This window comes from Neolamprologus brichardi, chromosome 4, assembly GCF_056152115.1.
Source record: "Neolamprologus brichardi isolate AB-2024 chromosome 4, ASM5615211v1, whole genome shotgun sequence".
Taxonomy (NCBI): Eukaryota; Metazoa; Chordata; class Actinopteri; order Cichliformes; family Cichlidae; genus Neolamprologus; species Neolamprologus brichardi.
In genome coordinates, this window is record NC_142107.1 from 26288150 (window position 1) to 26307667 (window position 19518).

A 19518-nucleotide genomic window follows, 5' to 3' on the forward strand; every position below is an offset into this window, starting at 1 on the left:
CTTTGACCTTAAATCTAACAATCTGATCAGGTCATTGACGGCAACAGGCTCAACATCGGTTCATGACAGCTGAGCAGCCTCATGGCAAATGCTACGCTAATGTTTCTACTGTCATCTAATGCCAGCTTCACTCACAGAGCAGTTAAAGGTCAGAGGTCAGCCACAGTTTCACATCGACAAACCTATAGTGTGAAGAGAAATGTTTTTGGTTACAAACGTGAAGAAGGGTTCACCGATGTGAGTCATTACCTGTTACCATGGTAATATTAGCAAACTCAGTTTTAGCTGAACTTGCTTCCTATAAAAGGACTCCAGGCTCTGACTGGCTACAGAGGAAGCAGACAGCAGTGGGCGGGGTTTAAATGTTTATTGATTATTTCCATCAGGATGAAAAACAAAACAAAAGAAAAATATTAAAAACAAAAAAAAAAAACAAAAAAAAAAAACAAACAGCTGTGATGACATGACAGGAAGGCAGTGTCAGGGGGCGGGGCTTCAGGGCACCAGCAGTCCGTTTCAGTCAACAGGAGGATGGGGAGAGAGGCGGAGCTAAACTGAAGGTCTGTCATTGCCTAGGAACAGTACTCCTCTGGCCAATCAAAACAGGGGAGGGACTGGCTCAAGCCAGGGTTGGGGCGGAGCCAAAGGGCGTGGTTAAAGAACGTCATCACTCTCGGCCGTGTGGAGCTGCGTGTCGTCGGCGTCCGTCATGATGCTGCTGTCCTGACTGTCGTCCACCTCGGCTGCTGGAGGGAGACAGGTTAGACCATTTTTACAAATAAACTCGGAATAAGCTGACAACAGAATTAAATAAGTAACGTTCCCAGAAGAACGTGAAAGATCGAATCTGGATAATGTGTGTGCTGAAATAATGAACGGTTAGAGAAACATCAGCACATTTCAAACTAGTGACTGCAGAAGGCTTCTGACTGCATCACGTTCTCAGGCCGCTCCTGCTGCTCTGCTCTCACTTGGCTGCGTTCAGCTTCCCTCGTTGCTCATCAGTTCCCGGGCAGTAATTACTCATCTCTTATATTTATTTATCAATCACAGCTAGCTTGGTGTGGCTCGTGTTACAGTTCATTGTCAAATGCTTCATGTCAAAATGTGTGTAAACAATCGTGTTGCTAGGCACCCGGCGAGCCGCAGCAGCACTTTTTCCTTTCTGTGGGGTGGAAATGACGTCCTCGATGCTTCCAGGTACAAGTGTTTTCTTTCACGTTTGATCCACACACTCCAAAATTCAGTATTTGTCAGAAAGCCCTGAAATATTTTTTTAACAAAGATACAGAATCTTTAACCCTTGACGGACACACCGGCGTGTCCGCGTCACATGGCATCGCAGCCTCGCCAAGTCTCTGTTTCCACTTGTGTTGAAAATTCAAACCTGACTTGGTGTTGATTGGCCGAGTAAAACCAGAGTTACGGGGAAAAACGAGATTTTCTAAGGACAATACTCGGACATGGGCCCAGGTGGACAACAGGAGGAGGGATACACCTGCAGGTGTCAGGGCTGTGACCTGCCCTGCTGCCCTGTAATGGACAGGAACTACTTTTTGGAATGGCACAAATTAGTTGTGTGGCGTCCTATTGTGACAGCTTCTGTAACGGGTTTAAATACACGCGTGGCCGAGGCCCTTGCTGCGTTTTTACATAAAGCTTGTTGTTTGCAACATTTCTACACACATTTTAAATTTACGTTTGTAATTCTGACAATGATGTTAAACACGTTTACACTTTTCTGCTGGGAATACATGTTTGTTCTGTGAAGTGGTGCCGAACACAGTGATTCTACAGAAGAATCAAACCCAGGACCACAGACGGTAAAACGCCATCAACTAAAGATGAGTGTGGACTACTTCCTGTCTGCATATGACATCACCAAACAGTGGCAACAGTGCGTACCTTCGTCCTCAGGCAGGTATCTCTTGTCGATGGCTTCCTTGATCTGGTTGTTGGCTCCTTTAGGGTCCAGGTCCATCGCCCAGCTGAAGTTCATCAGAGCCAGGTGAGTCTGACCCAGCTTCTTATACACCTGAGGCACAGGCGTCACAGTCGTCAGAACATTTATTCATCACTCAGGACATTACGGGCTTACAGTTGCTCCAGGAAGGATTGCTCTGACTAGCTGCTTAATTTCTCTGCACACCTGAACAGCTTTCAGTGATGACACATTTCTGATGACAAAAAGAGGTCAAAGGTCACACTTACCTTTCCAATGAGGAAGTAAACCAGCGACTCTTTAGGAACAATCTGCTTCAGCTCCTCCAATTCCTGCAGAGCCGCCTGCACGCGCACACACACACACACACACACACAGATCAGAGGGGCAGACAGCACAACAGTACAAGCGTCTAACAGCAGGGGGCGCTGTCTAAGTGGCGTGTGGCCTCCTGCTGTTGTCTGAGGTTCTCATGCTCCTTTTTTCCCTGCTCGTTTACATTGCAGTGGATGCTGCTGTCGCTCCCTTTCTGATGCCGTCAACCAATGAGAACTCAGCGTGGACGCAGCATCCAGGCGCGGCCGCAGCATCCAGGCGCGGCCGCAGCATCCAAGCGCGGACGCAGCATCCAGATGCGGACGCTAAACCGCAGACTGCATCTGTCCCAGCCGCACGGTCGCTGAACCGACCCGCCTGCAGTCCAGACCTCTGGCCAGCTGACAACATCTGGAGCATCATGTAAGCAACAACAGGACGAAGCAGAGCCAGGACTGCTGAACAGCTGGAATCCTCCATCAGACCATCACAGACTGATGTCACAGAGGAAACACGGAGCTGTCCTACCTGCCCAGAGCATCCTTGTCAGATGCCCGAACCACCTCAGCTGGCTCCTTTTGATGTGGAGGAGCAGCAGCTCTACTTTGAGCCCCTCCCAGGTGGCTGAACTTCTCACCCCATCTCTAAACGAGAGTCCAGCCACCCTTCAGAGGAAGCTCATTTCCACCGCTTGTATCCACGATCTCGTTCTTTCCATCATGACCTACAGCTCGTGACCACAGGTGAGGGTAGGGATGTAGATACACTCAGCTCACCACGACAGGCCGGTATAGCGTCCGCGTCACTGCAGCACTAACCCATCTGTGGTTCTCCCGCTCCCTTCTATCAAACCCCAAGAGCCTGAGATACTTAAACTCCCCCACCTGGAGCAGGAGCTGTCCCTGAGTGGGCGCTGACCCTTTCCTGGCTGAGGACCGTGCTGATTCTCATTCACGAGCTCATCAATTTATTAAAAGGATTCCTTTTCTCAGTTTTAACATTTGAAATGTTTTTATGTTTCTGTATGAATAACGACTTCACACAGACAAAGGTCAAAGGTCATGCTTTATGTAATCTGATTACAGAACAGGCGAAAGTATTGATCAGGGAGTTTCGTCACTGGCTCTGGGTTTTAATCCACAGAGCACTCTGTGATGTCACAGTTTCCTTCCGGTCAACTTTCAGACCCTCAGTGTGTTTTCACACCAGCGATTACGTTCATCACAGTCAGTTCTGACAAGTATTGATTACCTTGTACTTGTCGTTGGCGAACAGGATGGAGGCTCTGTGGAACTTGCAGAGTGGGTTTTTGGGGTCGATGCTGATCGCTCGGTTCAATGTTTCTAAGGCTGCATCAGACTTCTTCAGAGCATGCTGCACCTGCGCGCGCACACACACACACACACACACGCGCGCACGCACACACGCACACACACACACACACACACACAGCAGAGGGTCAGTGCTACGAGCTAACAGCTCATCTGTTGCAGTCATTGCACTTCATTAGTCTCACTGGTCAGAAACCGGTTGATGTTTATTTGTTTGTCTCCTGTGTGGAGAAGCAGCAGGTGGAAGTAAGGCTCTCACGAGATGACTGCTCGCTTCACGCCCCAAACCAAAATGGAGGATGCTGTAAAGCGGCTCATGGTGCCGTGACATCCCTTTCACACAGAAATCTTGTAAACATCTAAAAAGTTGCAACTGTAACGGTTCATTCTGCACGTGCTCAGGTGCGCCTCCAGTGGGCGTGTGAAGACTTACCACTCCGATGTGGCAGAGCAGCACGGAGCTCTGAGGGTTGATGCTCAGGGCTTTCTTAAAGTGGATCTCAGCCAAGTTAAACTTCTCCTGTTTGTAGTAAATCATTCCCAGACCATACCTGCGCGCACACACACACACACACACATGCACACACACACACACACACAATGAAGATTAAAAACGATCATTACGGGTTTTTAAGAAAAAAAAATGGTGTCAGTGTCTATGAGTGTGGAGTGCGGCCCACAGACAGCCCACTATGATGTTCAAGAAATATTTGCGTTTTTTGATGAAAAAAAAGCTGCTGTGACAATAAAAACACGTTGTGTTACCTCACTGAGTCGTTTAACTGTAGTCGTAAGAAAAATATCTGCGTGTGTTTGTGGTGAGCAGCAGATCAAAGTTCATCATGTTCAGGCCTGTGCACCTGTGCGCACACACTTTGTATACAGTTGATTTTATGCAACAGTCAACACTGAACTGTAACTTTACTCTGTGTTTTCATCATTTCTAACACGAGGTTTGAGACCTTTTGTGCTCCACTCTGGGACTGTGGTGTAGGTTCTGCTCATTTCACACTCTCACGTGTTTCTTCCCACCTCTGCGTTCCTCGTCTGTACCACTACACTGTCTCGGAGCATCTGCTTGTTTCTAAAGAGGCTACACCTGTCAGGGAGAGCAGGGCCCGTGGTGGAACCTTTATACATGTACTGTCAGTGGGCGTGGTCAATGTGGGGGCGTGGTCAGCGTGGAGGCAGTATCAGTGTACCAGGCATTGTAGTGTCTGTTGTTGACTCTTATGGCGTTCCTGAAGCAGGCGAGCGCTCGGTCCAGCTCCTCTGTCAGAACGAACTCGTGACCCAGCAGCGTGTACGCATACGCGAAGCCCGGGTCCACCTGAGACAGAGAGGGAGGGGCATCAGCTGACCCAGAACACAAAACCATTTCTGTACAGGTGAGGTGGCCCCAGCTGACCAGAGACCTTCTTCCCAGAATCAGCGCTTGGTAACGTGGCATACCTGGATGGCTCTCTGGAAGAACTTGATGGCGATGTCATGCTCTCTCTGCAGGCTGAAACAGTTTCCTGCTACACACCAGGCCTGCAGACACACACAGCACATGTCTCAGTGTCACACAATCAGTGGGTTTCTGACCTGGACAGGTGAGCTCCTTACCTCGGGACAGTTCTTGTCCATGTCTGTCAGGTCTTTGGACAGCGCCGACAGGGCGACGTCTTTCTGCAGGTGCCACAGCGTGGTCGAGTAAATCTCCATCCCCTCCACTCTGTACGACTCGATCCTGCGCACCTCGCTGAACATGCGCTCCGCCTACAAACACACATTGCCATGACAACGGACACCAGCAGTATCCAAATGAGGCTTCACCTGGACTGGAGGCAGTCTGCAGGTGCGCCATGAGATGACCACAAAGACACCGCCCCCTTCCTTATTTTTTCCCTCCCCATGTCTGTGACACAGATACGTTTCAGATAAAACTGAGTCCAGTGCTAGCGGTGCTAGTACAACCAATCTGAACACACCTGCCCTGTGTGCAAAGGCCCCTGCTGTTAAACCACGATGAGGCCTGATTACTGAGACCACGTCAGCACGTCACACCACCCTCTACAGACAAAGTGAGATGGTCTGAAAAATTGACGGGGACATTTCTACAGTCAGACGTGGTGGTGTGACGGTCTGGGGCAACTCCACCTCTGATTGGCTCTCCAAAGAATCTGAACTCAAACAATCGGTCACTGACAGTCATCAGGTCAGGGAAGTTACTTTTGCACAGCACTGTGGATAGGTGAGTCACAACCAATGTTCCCTCTAATGTTTCATGTGTCTGAGCGAACACACAAACTCCCTGAGCTTGGACCACAGTGAGCAGCAGCAGACGTGTTACATGTTTATTAAAATAATGAAATTACAGCATTTATGTTAGACGACTTTTAATTAACTGCTTTAGCCCACTTACAATGAAACTTAAAAAACAATCTTGTCCATGTGCAGCATGTTAACACTATTGGAAGTAAAAATAACTTGAACTCCAATTTTAAAAACACAACTTTCTTTTCTTTTCATAAAGCTCTGACTGTATTCTGAGTCTGTGGTCTGGAAGAGAGTCTGTAACTCTGTCTGCAAATACAGTAAATAATGACCAATGTTGGGTAATTAATTATATAGTTACTTCTTCAAAAAAGTAACTGAGTTATATAAACAACAAAGTTTTTTGCAGCTGTTTACCTAAAAGTGCAGCATGGGTATTTTTTTAAACAAACATTTCAAACTACTTACAGAACAATCAGCTGTTCTGCATCAAATCTGATGCCACACAAATTATTTGTGTCACTCCAAAAATAATTTCTGTCACTATGAGATGAAGGAGAACAACAGCCTGATACCTGCAGGCCTGACAGCAGCAGATGTGTCACTGCTGTAACACCTGTAACACTCAGCAGTCGCCTCATTGTGCTGACACACAACAACACTATTGACTACACTACACACTAACTACACACTAACTACACACTAACTACACACTAACTACACACTGACTACACAAGATTTGTGCTAAATGTCGCAAATCTCTCTCTCTCTCTCTTGCCGTCTCTCCTACAACTTCCTCCTCTTCCTAAACAACTAAATGTCATGTTGTCATATCATTTTTTGATTGGTCCACATGGTACATTTTTCCACCAATAGGAAAGGGTGGTTTTTGTCTTTGCTCGCAGGCTTTCGAGCGTTTTCCTTATAAACGCCGTTTTTACTGTTTCTTCCCGCAGTAAATATAAACAACGACAGTATTCAGGAAGAAAAACAAACATTGCAGATATTTTATCATAACTCTGGTTTTACGGCCGATCAACACAATTTAAAAACTGGTATAAAGTCCACACTTTGTCCGTCAGTTGTTCGTCTGTCCTGCTCACATCTCCAATGGTTGAACACGTTGTCATTAACTTCACTCCACATCAGCCGCTTTGCTAAAACACCGGTGTCGGCACATAAGGACGCTGTCATAGCCTGTCAGCGAAGTTGATTAGCTGTGTATATACGAATGTGAATCACATCATTGGCTGGACTCTGGGATAAGGTGGCATCGCTCTGATCCCATACAGGAGCAGCCAGTCACTGACTAACACTGCAGAACAGAATTGTTAACGTTTTAATTTTAACTTCAATTCAGGTTAGATTTTTATGTGCGCAACGCAGATTTTCTGTGTGCAGAGACGTGTCAGCTTAGAGGGAACATTGGTCAGAACCTCACGATCACGCCACCTAAAGGAAAGAAAGAAAGAGTGTGTGCGTTACCTGTGTGTACTCGGCCAGCTCGAAGTAGCCCTTGCCGATGTGCGTGAGGACCCAGCCGGTGTTGTAGTGCTGGGGGGGCAGCGAGGTCAGGATGTTTATGGCTTCTCTACAATTGTACGAGCACAGCGCCAGGTAGCCCCGTCCCAGTTCCCGTAGCAACGCCATTATGCTGTCTGAAAACATAACAGGTGCGTCACATAAACTGTACTTAAAGCACTGATTACAGCAGCCCTGGAGGAGGCGGAGGCTGGAGGCGGAGCCTGGAGGCGTACCTGCGGCGGCCCTCTGGTACTGTGGGATCTTTGTCTCAGGTAGACTCAGGCTGGGATCCAGTCTCAGGATGTCCAGGCTCTCGTTCAGGTTGGTGCTGTTAGACGTCTTCGCCGATTTACACTTCGTCTTCCTGTTCGGGATCTTTGTCGGGAACTTCATCTTCAGCTTCTTACTGTTCTCCTGCAGAGAGAAGGACAGTCAGGAGGAAGGCTGGAGGCACCAAACAGGTGCTACTACAGCATGTAGTGGTTAGATTTAGTTAGATTTAACTTACTACTACAGTGAGTACGACAGTGAGTACCTTGGCAGTAGAGCTGGCGCTTGTAAACAATCTGGAGCTTCTTCTGGGCTGAACATTTGGCGGCCCCGACATGCTGGGACTGAGGACCTGAGGAGAGCCACTGAGACACAGACAGGTGATCAGAGGTGGACACACTGGTACCTGCAAGTCCATCAGAGGTGGTAAAGTGAAATTACGAGTCATCATATACAATTTTCAGCTTCTCCTCTGAAGATCACCTAAAGAAGATCAGAGCAGCTGAAGGGCCGACACGTTTGGATCATCAGGCAGTCAGAACTGATCCCTGCTGTGCAGCAGGTCCTGTGATTGGCTGCCATAGTTACCTGCTGTGAGGTGCAGAGGTCTGCGATTGGTTGAAGGGGATGGGGAGAACGTCTCTGCTGTTACCGCTCTGACTGAAGACAGACTTGGACTGACTGATCCTGGAAACAGCCTGAGACGGAAAGACAGGTACAAAAAAAACAGTGTTTGTTGTGTGTGTGTGTGTTTGTTGTGTGTGTGTGTGTTAGTCCCCATAGGGAAATTGCTCCTCTGCATTTAACCCATTCACCCAGTGAAGCAGTGGGCAGCCACTAATGCAGCGCCCGGGGAGCAGTGTGTAGGGACGGTACCTTGCTCAGGGGTACCTCAGGGTAGCTGTTCAGTGGAGTCGAACCCCCGACCTTCCGATCATGGGGCCACCACTCTACCTACTGAGCTATCCCTGCCCCGGGTACAGGTGAGCAGAGGAAGAGGGGTGGATATCACCCTACGGCTAGGGAGTGTTTGTGTTTCTCAAAGGGAATGATGTAACTTCCTGTGAGGAGAACAGGAAGTGTTTAACCTGTACTGGCCTTGTTGTGAACATTACTGGGGTCAAGCAGAAAAACTGAAACATGTCATTGTTGTCATTTATTTCAGAACCACTGAGTTAGGATTAAGGTCAAAGGTGTTGACAGGAAGTGCCTTATTTTGAAATGCAGTGTTAAGTGCGAGCCATTTGATGATGTTATGAAGGTTATGTGTGAAGTATGACAGTAATGTGCTTCATCTCTGTTATTATTCAAAGCTTCTACACAGCTGACTGGTGACCAGCAGGGGGCGACTCCTGTCTGTTACATGAGCAAACATCTTCCTGATTGACACTCCTGTCTGTCTGTTTGTGTGTGTGTGTGTGCTGTTACCTTCTTGCTGGGGGCTGTAGTTTGTGTTTCCATAGTGGATGAATAGTTCTGTAGATATGTGGGGTCTCCTGGGCTGGGCTCCAAGGGCAGGATGCCAAAGCTACACACACACACACACAGTTTGTAAACACACTTCCAGCTGCAAAGGTAAGACTCCAACTCACCTGTGCAGGTGTTGTACTCACCTTGGCGTTAGTGGGCTGAGGGCTGCAGGACCTCCAAGTAAACTCCGCCCACTCTTGGGCTTGTTCTGTTTAGCTAAAAGTGAGCCAGCAGACGCCATAGAAACCGTGTTCCCCAATAAGGAGCCGGTGTCTGGAGAGATGAGGGAGGAGTCGATGTAGGAGACAGACAAATCAGACGCCAGCTTTCCGTTTGATGATTCCAGATTCAGACGATTCAACTCCTAAAAAACAAAAACGCTGTCAGCTGCTCATGGGTCAAAGCTCAAACAGCCGCACTGCAGGTGCATTTGTGTCGCTCACCAGCGTGTCCTGTGGCGTCTCCATGAGGGCGGTGTCTAATCTATGGGAGGAGTTCTGGGCAGGGCTTACAGATGGTGGAGGCGGGGCAATGGAGCAGTTCTGTAGCGAGGACAACCTGAACACCTGATCTGGGTCTGGTTTCTCTCCTAAAACACAAAGCATCAAGTGTGATTGAAGTCACGTGGAGCCTGACAGTGCTCGTGACTCCACAGGAGGATGTGTGCGTTACCTAGGTGACAGAGGTTCTGGAAAGGCGACCAGAGGAACGGGTTGAGAGTTAGACTCCTCTGAAAACACTCGGCACCTTTGGCAACACGATCTGTCTTACTGCTCACAGAGAGAGAGAGAGACAGGTGAGTCAGCAGAGCATCCTCACCTGTGGAGCGCAGGTGAGTTTGGTTCTTACCAGTAAATGTGCCCCAGTAAAGATAGCGTGAAAGAGGCGGAGTCTCCAAACTCTGTGATGATGTCATCCTGACTCTTCTGTTTGTTCAGCACACCACCAATCAGAACCTGCTCTCCTTCCGCCAGCCTGAGAGACAAAGAGGCGGGGTCAGAGAGGCGGGGTCCGAATGGATTCTATTTCCTGAAGTTTATCATTTCTGACTACGTTTACATTTACGTGTGTGTGTGTGTGTGTGTGGGGCCATGTGTTCTTACTTGCTGAGCTCCACGCAGCACTTTGCCAGCAGGAATCGAACCTGTGGCGTGGAGCAACTGTGAGCCTTCAGCAGCCGGTAGGCTTTGTAGGGCTTCCCCGAGCGATAGTAACATGTGGCCAACAGATAAAGCGCCTCCTCTGACCTCACTGACACACACAGGTGAGACACACGGGTGAAAAACAGGTACTGACAGGAGTGTATGTGGACACACAGACAGGTGTTACCTTCAGCGTAGAGCCTCTCTGCGAGGAAAACAGCGTCCAGGTAGGCGTAGTGGTTCAGAGCCTGCCACACTGCAGCCTGACAGAGACAGACAGGTGAGGCGCAGCTGGGAGGGGCAAGTCATCTTACAACAGGTCACATGATAAACTGTCGGGGTCCACAGCAATGCGCTGGCCTCAGGTGTGCCCGACATTCATTTGACTCTTTATGAGCTCATTGGTACCAGAGGCACTGAATCGAAGAGTCGTCATCACTGCCACGGTGGATCACGGAGCTCGCAGTAGAGATTGAAAATGTGACGTCATTCAGGGGTAAAACCGCAAAGGATTCTGGGAACTTGTGGCAAGAGGTACTAGCGCACGCAGGCTTTCAATTGAAATCAGTTACACAGTGATAAAAAGAAACACAAAATAGCAAGAAGCTGCAATAGCCGGGTTAATAACACCCGGCTATTTGCCCGATGGGCAAAGAGATCGTTGTAATCGGATTACGTCGTTGAAGAGAAACCATGTTTCCGAAGTAACAAAGAGGCGACGGATGGCCTGGACTGCAGCCAATCAAAGACCAAATATAACGTCCCAGAACATCCAGCTCACAGGTTAGTCTGCTCCAAACATTCCCACAAAGGTCAGACTTCTGTTGTAGTTAATACGTCATTTATCGTAACATAATTGGTGATATAGGTTACAAGCAAGTCTGGCGCTGAACAGAAATGGTCGCTCCTGTGTTTATTGTGCATAAACAGTGAATTGTCCTGACACAATATTGCGTTTCGCTTCTGTTATTACCATGGTACAATGACAAAAACATATACTTTTATTCACAGGATAAAACAGGTGTTTGTATCACTAATTGCCCAGTACGATTACAGCATACAGTATTATTGTCACTGCTACATTTCTGTGATGAACCAGAAATTATTTCCACTACTAATTAATTACCGTTGAGCTCAAAGGTCCTATTAATAAACGGTTAACGAATGTGTATTTATGAAGACGATTTGTGAGACTGGTAAACTTATGATACGTACGATGGTCTTTCGTTCTACACGGTGCATTTCAAGGTCCTGTACCCATCCGTCGGTAAACTGTACCTGGGCTTGTTGCAGTGACCTGAAGTTACTGAACTTCATGAGTGTATGCACTCACTCCAAGAACCGTATGATTATAAATATGAGCGTGGAGAAAGTTGGGCAGCACGCTGACGTCTTTTGTCCACCCTGTGTGCTCGTAAGGGTCTAACCCTTTCACTCCTTTGATTTTTTCCTCGTATCTTTGACTTTTCATCAAGTCTGTCTTTGTACGGACCGGCATTGTTCTCCTTCGTTTTGTACATACCTTTTTTGGGGGGCAAAGAAAAAGCAAGAAGGTTTTGGAGCCGGAGAATGAACGTTTTGCGGTGCTGCAAATGCTTGTGTTTGATGCATTGCTTTGATTGTTTTGCCACTAGTTCCCAGCATGCAATGCGCGAAAGTCACGTGATCTGTCAATCTCTATACTTCCCGAAGTTAGCCACGTATGCTAGATGAGCATACCACATAACATTAACTTGTTGGCCACTCTGGACATGTAATAATCCTGAAACAGTGAAAAACCTGCTAAACAGGGCTGGGTGATATGGCTTAAATTCCATATCGTGGTATAATTTGAAGCATATGCGGTAACGATACATGTTGCGATATATTCTTTTCTTCTGTATAATGTATTTTAGACACTATAAGGCACAATTAAAATCCTTTAATTTTCTCAAAAATTTACAGTGCGCCTTATGTATGAATTCTGGCTGTGCTTACTGACCTTGAACCGAATTTATGTGCTACACGGCGCTCTAAAATCTGTCAAAAATGTTTCAGTCCGACTTTGGTAAGCTACGAAGCCGCACCGCTTGATGGATTGTTGGAGCATTACGGCTGCCGTAGTCAGGTCCCAAAGTCACACAAATACTGCGGCATCACTGAGAGTTAAAAACTGTCTAAATTCTTCCATCTTTAATAAAATGATCAGCGTTGCTGCTTTACCAGGTGTAACAATTAAGTTTAACATCCAGGCATCCATGAAAACAGAATTTATTACATTTAACGGAGTTAGAAGTTAGCAGGAAGTTAGCTCGCTATTTTCCACCTAAGCATGATATAGCATGTTCTGACTGAGAGATTAATAAAAAAAAAAATTCAAACGTACAGCTCTGCTGTCACTTCCAACATAAAGTAAGACAGAAAATTAAACAGCAGTGATGTTTGTAGGGTTACTGAAGTTGGGCTAGCTGGTATATAATGATGTGCTACGTGATCGCTAGCAAAACAGTTAGCATAACATAAACACAGTGAAGCTGGAGGATGAACGCTAACTTTTTTCCATTCGATAAAAGTAAGCGTGAGGATTCTTGCTGGTCAGGAACAAATGCAATCGCATGGCAGGATGCTGTAAACGGACCAGAACAACTGAGATAATCCATCCACAATACGAGGTTAGTCATTAATATACTGCAACAACATGGGAATAGAGCAGCTGGAGAGAATTCGGCATCAATGAATCAATGGTATGGAAGTGGAGGAAGCGCAGTAATTTGCAGATGATGTTGTTTGCAGTCCCTGCAATGCTTTCGACCAAAACAGGCGCAGCTCGATGACACCATCAACATACGCTATCGCGTATATAGTCAAACTGTCTACCGTTGGCCAAATTTATATAGTTTCTACCGTATACGTTTATGCCGCCCACCCCTAGATGTAGCTAAAGTAAATAAATAAGTGTAAATACGCTGTCGCAACAAGCATCTTGGTCACTGTTAGGGCTGCCACAAACAATTATTTTGATAGTCGACTAGTCACCGATTATTTTTGCGATTAGTCGACTAATCAGATCATCATCCATTGGACATACAGCTTATTGCACCAGCAGCATCTGCTCTTAAATAACTACCATTAGCTTACAGCTTTAAGTGTTTAAGGTCTGTGCTAACTAAAAATAAAGACAAGATGATAGTTTATTAAATTTTAATGAAATTTGCAGATTGTTTCGGTGAAGTTTAATAAACTCCTTGCTATCTAAAATATAACAGGACACCGGAGTAAATTCTCGAGCATCTCACACTTCTGATAATCAGCTGTCTGCTTGACGTTTATTCAGCTGTGTAAAAACTATAACTTTAATCTCAGCCAAACCGATTTACTCAGGAACAAATAAAATACTGAAAAAGCCAAACAATAACATGTTTAAGTTATCTAAGTGACTTATATATCATGTTTAACCTGAGTAGCGAAAGACGCCGGTGGGTTTGAAGCCGGGAGTCCGGTGTTCTCACGGCTCTAGTGAGCCTAGCCCCCGGCTAGCTATCGAGCTAGTGGCTAACAGACGTCTCCGAAAACGTCGGAGCGCTTTTGAAAATATGTGGCGTCTTGATAAACTGAGCAGATATTTGAGGTTTACACAGCTACATTCTCACCTGAAAATATGTTAAACGTTTATTTTGTGACCCAGAAAGAATAATAAGAGTAATATTAAAACTAACTAGCTGCCGCCATTGTTGGAAACTGAGCTGGGCTGCGCTATGAATTCTGGGACACAGCTTCTTCTTCTTCTTCGGGGTTTAACGGCAGCTGGCATCCTTGTACATGCAGTGCTGCCATCTTCTGTTTCAGTCCGTTATTACACTCTTAAATCCTACTACTTATTCCTGCGTCTTTTGGTATCTTACAAAGCTTCAAACGACGCGTCGACTATTAAATCAATCGTTGACGATTCTGATAGTCGACGTAATCGTGACTAGTCGACTAATCGTGGCAGCCCTACTCACTATGTGGAGCAAGACTTGCTGTGGAGTGTAACCCTGCCCGACTTCATGTCACACAATTTTCACCACGTTACCGACAAACCCTCAAATGACAGTTACCGGGTCAAGTGTCCACGCTCTTTGCTCAGGTACTTATTTACCTGATTGTATGTTTTTATTTCAACAAGTTAACTAGGGTTGAACTTTAAAAAAAAAAGATTTCCTGATACAAATCGATTTTAACTTGAATAACGCAATATTGAAGAATTAAATCCCGACATCGATTTTTAAATATAAATGTGTTTTGAAACTCCAGAATCAGCTTAAAGCTCACAAAAGAAAGACCAGGTCAACGATTCCACTAAAACGTGGAAACACGTTCACAGGTTTTGTCTCCGACCAAGATAGCCTCCCGCGTCCCCCAGCTCTGTGGAGTGTTTTATACAGGCCTGTATCAGGGTCAAATTCAAGCTCCTTTTAAGGTTCATTTTCAAGCACATTACCAAAAAAAAAAAAAATAGATGTTTCACGTCACATCACCTCAGTAAGACCATGTGAAATTTAAAGCAAAACACCCTCGGCTTAAACACCTTTGTTGCCCTTTGTTAAAAAGCAACTCAAAACACACATTTAGCTTAAAATTAAGATGTGGAAATACGAACAAATCAACTTGTTAGAGATATTCATCTCCTGTTGGAAACAACAACCCAACAAAACAAGAGACCTGTACCAAACACCACAAAATAACACACAGTCAGGCCAAATGAAAAAGTCTTCTCAGCAGATACTGATGCTTCTTTACTGTGTGACACTCAACATAAAACTGTAAGATGTTTAACTACACTGCTGTGTGTGTTATTGTCCTAAATGATCACCTTGAAAGTGTTTGTGCTAATAACATCATGTATAGTAAACAGGCAGGGAGAAAAGCTCTGACTCGGAGGGGCTGTGAACACATGACTCACTCAGTTCATTCGACATAGGAGACTTTAAGAATGCACGAGCATCGAAAACCTGTTCATTTAATCTATCATCTGTAATATTATTATGTACAGCCATCATGTATTATCTCCCTTAAATAAGCAGGCAGCCTTAAAGTATGAAACATATGTGTCTCCTGATAGTGCCCACAGGCCTCAGTGTGAGCATGTTTCATGTGTAGGTGCTCACAATAAACACGTTTTGAATGAAGGCCGGGGAACTTCGGGAGCACAAAAACATGTCAACTCTGCACGTATGGATCATATTACCATTGTTTCCCCCTGAGGTGTTGCCAAAGACACTGAGTTACATAAATCACCATAACTAACTGCGTAGCGCTGCTGTATTGCATCACACTCAGTGCACTTCAATCACTTGTCCAGTGAGTTGAATAGCTAGCAAAAAAATAATAATAACTTTAAAAATTAGCATGCATAATGTAAACATACTCAAACACTCATTAAAATGGCAACCCGGAGTAATGTTAGTGCACCCACCCACGTTGGGGGGGGCAGACTGACATGCAGAGGTGCAAGCAGCCCCAGGCGGACAAACTTGCGACTCATTATGTCTCTATGTGATAAGAAAAGTATTCAGACAGTTATTTGTGCTGAATGAAAAACAGTTTGCAGCTGTTCTAAGCACCACAACCGAAATCTTTAAACCTTGAAAAGACATTAAAGTCCACGAATTTTCAAGGGTTTCAAGCACCTGCACGAACCCTGTTCGTAAACTGTTGATGATGAGTCTGCACGTTCAGCAAGAGACTGAGATTACCCATAATGCATCACTGAACGACACAGGAAATCTTTTCTGCCCGTGGATATAACTGAACTCCTCCACCTAACACACAGCTCACAGTGCAGCAGCAACAGCCTTTTGCAGTAAAATAACAAAGTTTCCCAGGTTAGAGTAAAATGTTGATCGTATATATTTTACCTCTGTAATATTTATAACTGAGCTATTTCTTATATTTTGTAAACTTTATAAAATATTGTAATTTGTCTGTTACTGTTATTGTCTTGAAGCGACTGTAAACTAGGGTTGGCGATTGGAAGAATCTATCGATTATCAGCCTATTGCCCATCGTTTTGATTTATTTGCCCATGAGTAAGTTTGCCAATAATGATGGCGCTAATAGATCCAGTCAACAGAAATAACAGCCCCCTCCTCAGAGAGCGCCAAACCCTTGTTGACAGAGCTGCAGAAGCTGCTGATAGCCTAGCATTCTCAGCCGGATGGTGAACATGTACATGCTCATGCCAGTTAGTCTTTGTCTTTTAGCCTGTCTTCCTTCTGTCTTCTACCACACACACACACACACACACACACACACACACACACACACACACACACACACACACACACACACACACAATTAATTGGAAGACAGGTTTTATTATATTCCCTGCCGATAAAAAATAAAATCTTAATAAAAATGACCACAAAAAAATTTCAAGTGAAAAATAAGCACTTCTGTTAAACTATTGCAGAGTCTCCACATTGTAATTTTACAAAATATCACTGAACTATTGGCACTGTCTCGAGCTTTCAGAATAATAAATAAACACTTCTGTTCGGAATAAAATAAATACAAATTAGGTTTGCGAATAAAATAAACTTTTAAATTATTGCAGAGTGTCCATATTGTAAACAAACAAACAAAAATAATTATTATTAAATAAATAATAAAATATAAAAAAATTATAAAATAAATAATAAATAAAATAATAATTGCCCCCCTAGTGGCCAATCTAAAAAACTACAACAGAAATGACAAGCCACCCTCTGATTAATGAAATAAGTTGGTATCGGTTCATGGTATCGGTTAACTTTTACGAGTGTAAGTACACACACATTTTACAGTATCTGCCCCGATACCAGTATCGGTGCATCCCTAGGTTTACGTCTTTCATCCCAAATAAGCAACTTTATATTCTTTTAGTGCTGTCAGCGTTAACGCGCCGTCGTTATGACAAAGACGATTAACAACTAACCTATCAGGACCGGACTGAGCTACAATCCCTGAAATGTCGTACGAGTGATTTATGTATGAATTATGAACCAAGGAGTTCAGAATCCAGAGCTCAAGGGCTCCGATAGGCATGACCCTCCAACTGCCCACCCTACCAAAGCCAGGTCAAGATAGGCTGAGCCACAGAGCGTGGAAGGACCACACCTGTCCTAACAGTAGGAGCCTGAGTGAGAAAGAGGAAATGATGTCAGAAAACATCAATGAAAAGTCAAGACGAGGCTCTGAAGATGAGGACGCCGCTGAAAAGGAGGTGTGAGGAGTTAGAGTGTGGAGATTTGGGCGGTTTGAAGTTGGAAAAAGAAGCAAAGCCGCTCGTTTCCATAGAGACAGCAGCGTTCTCGCCACTTACGACACAACGGCACGCAGTGACATCATTAATGTATTTGCCCACTTCACTGTAACAATGAAATGACAGCAAGCAGAGCAGAAAACATCCAACTTCAGTCACCGACCCTTGTTACCAGACACACAGCTGCATAGATGTGTCTCACATCACCTCCACATGTGGAGACACAGACGAGCTTCTGTAGGCGTTGGTGTATCTGTGCAGCTTCCCAGATTGATTTTGCATTAAATCTGCATTATTTAGCCAGAACTCCTGGCTCAGTTTGCTGTGAGAAACAGATCTCCTCCCACACTCAGCTATAATCAGTGTATTTCAACAGTAAACACAAAGTTATTGATCAAACGCTGCTATTGTTCAGTAGAAAGCTGAACGACTACGAGCAGTACAGGTTTACCTGACTGTAAACAGTTTTTGACTCCAGGTTAAAATAAAGGCTGTGTCACCTGTACCTGCTAACAGCGAGCCATACATAATCAATAGCCAATACCGTAGTTAGATCAACACTCTGTGTGCTGCCATTGGTCAGCACTCCAAACACACACCTGAGAGCATCATGTGAGACAGGACGTGTTTATGCCAGACTGTTATCGATGGGTCAAACTCAGGAAAGTTATTGATCAATACGCTGATCGATCACTGCAGCAGTTCCGTTACTGACGTCACTTCACTTTAACTCTGCAGTCACAGTTTACCCGAGTGAGATCACAAACACACCTGTGAGGAGACATTACCCATCAGTCCGCGGCTGACATGGCAGCTAACGGCTAACAGCTAACGGCGGTTCATGTTACCGGGTAGTTAGCTGCCATTAGCCTGTGTTAGCTGTGAGAGTCTAACGGCCGCGGTATACCTTCATCTGTCTCTGATCTGCGACCAGACTCTGACATTAACAGACTCCCAAGGAACGGATTTGATCGTTTTATGAACTTTAAAGCAGAGTTCCTCCTCACTGAAGCTCCGTTGAGTGCTAGCAACTGCGTTAGCTGCTAACCGAGTCATGCTAACACAGAACTCCATATGAAATCCAACAGTTTCTCTCGGCACTCTCACCTGCACACATCTTAAACTCCGTGATACACTTAAGAACATCGGGTCCTGTTCTATGACAAATACTGCTCACAGTCAGTGACCCACCCACAGTTGGTTCCGGTGAAATACTGACTTTAAAGAGTGTCTGTTCGCTCTCCGCGGGTCATTTCCCCTCAGCCGGACTCAGGCCTCTTCAGATGGACCTGCTCGGATTCCGGATTTATTTTAAAATTAGACAGTGTTCGTTTCTTGGATCTGAGCCCAAAAGATGTGCGGAACAAAACGAATCATGAAATATCAAATAAACTGACCAATTTCCCCTTTAATTAGATCGGAAATACCTGGAATCTTAATCTGACAAATCTTTAAAGGTGTCTGGCATGACATATCTCAGCTGTACCGGGTGTAAATTAACAGCTCTGCGTGACCCGAACGGGCCGTGACAGAAGGTACTAACGACCACCAATAATCGCAGAAAACTCTCTCTGTGCCGTCAGCGGCCCTCTGTAGGGCCTGCGGCCGAGGAACAGCGCTCTCACCACGGATTGCACCCGCCGCTAAGGCCGGGCGCAGAGACAGCCACAAACTTCATACATGCTCCGCTCCCCACGCGTGACAACGAGCCAAAGATGCGTATTCATACCTGGACAGGTTCCTGCAGCACCGTCATCCCGCTCTGAGACTCCTTCTGTCCGGTCCGGGGGTCTCTTTTCTCTCCGCTCTTTCTTCACTTGAGTCTCAGGAGGAGCTGCAGCCGAACATTTGAACATACCGACCGTTAGCAACCGAGTACCGCCGAAGATACCCGAGGAGGGAAAATGCCGCGACGGACATGAGCGACTGTCAAACGGAGAAAGCCGAAGCATCTCCTGCGCCCTCTGGTGGTAAAACTTATTACAGAGGTGTTCAGTGTTCTGT

General features: G+C 45.6%; 1 protein-coding gene across 2 annotated transcripts; it reads right to left on the reverse strand.

The window, feature by feature from the left end:
- Nucleotides 1-357: 357 nt before the first annotated feature.
- cdc27 (cell division cycle 27) lies at nucleotides 358-19398 on the reverse strand. 2 transcript variants are annotated; one of them, XM_087840226.1, is made up of 20 exons: nucleotides 19244-19398; nucleotides 10441-10516; nucleotides 10215-10362; nucleotides 9961-10086; nucleotides 9784-9881; nucleotides 9555-9700; nucleotides 9255-9475; nucleotides 9070-9169; nucleotides 8230-8339; nucleotides 7907-8006; nucleotides 7605-7785; nucleotides 7333-7505; nucleotides 5197-5349; nucleotides 5041-5121; nucleotides 4791-4918; nucleotides 4022-4139; nucleotides 3509-3637; nucleotides 2212-2286; nucleotides 1906-2035; nucleotides 358-743 (listed from the first exon to the last, which is right to left on the reverse strand). In XM_087840226.1, exons 1-20 carry the CDS (start codon nucleotides 19268-19270, stop codon nucleotides 655-657), a joined length of 2409 nt encoding a protein of 802 aa, XP_087696352.1. In that variant the 5' UTR covers nucleotides 19271-19398; the 3' UTR covers nucleotides 358-654. The 2 variants fall into 2 exon arrangements, with proteins under 2 accessions (XP_087696352.1, XP_087696351.1); XM_087840225.1 differs by having other exon boundaries at nucleotides 358-746; nucleotides 19244-19397.
- Nucleotides 19399-19518: the final 120 nt, after the last annotated feature.

Bases quoted from the DNA above. Each gene is read 5' to 3' on its own strand.
- cdc27 (XM_087840225.1), bottom strand. From the start codon at position 19,270: ATGACGGTGCTGCAGGAACCTGTCCAG. The intron at 8,340-9,069 runs GTAACAGCACAC...TTTCCGTCTCAG, and splicing joins CTACAGCCCCCAGCAAGAAG to GCTGTTTCCAGGATCAGTCA. The intron at 8,007-8,229 runs GTAACTATGGCA...TCTGTGTCTCAG, and splicing joins ACCTCTGCACCTCACAGCAG to TGGCTCTCCTCAGGTCCTCA.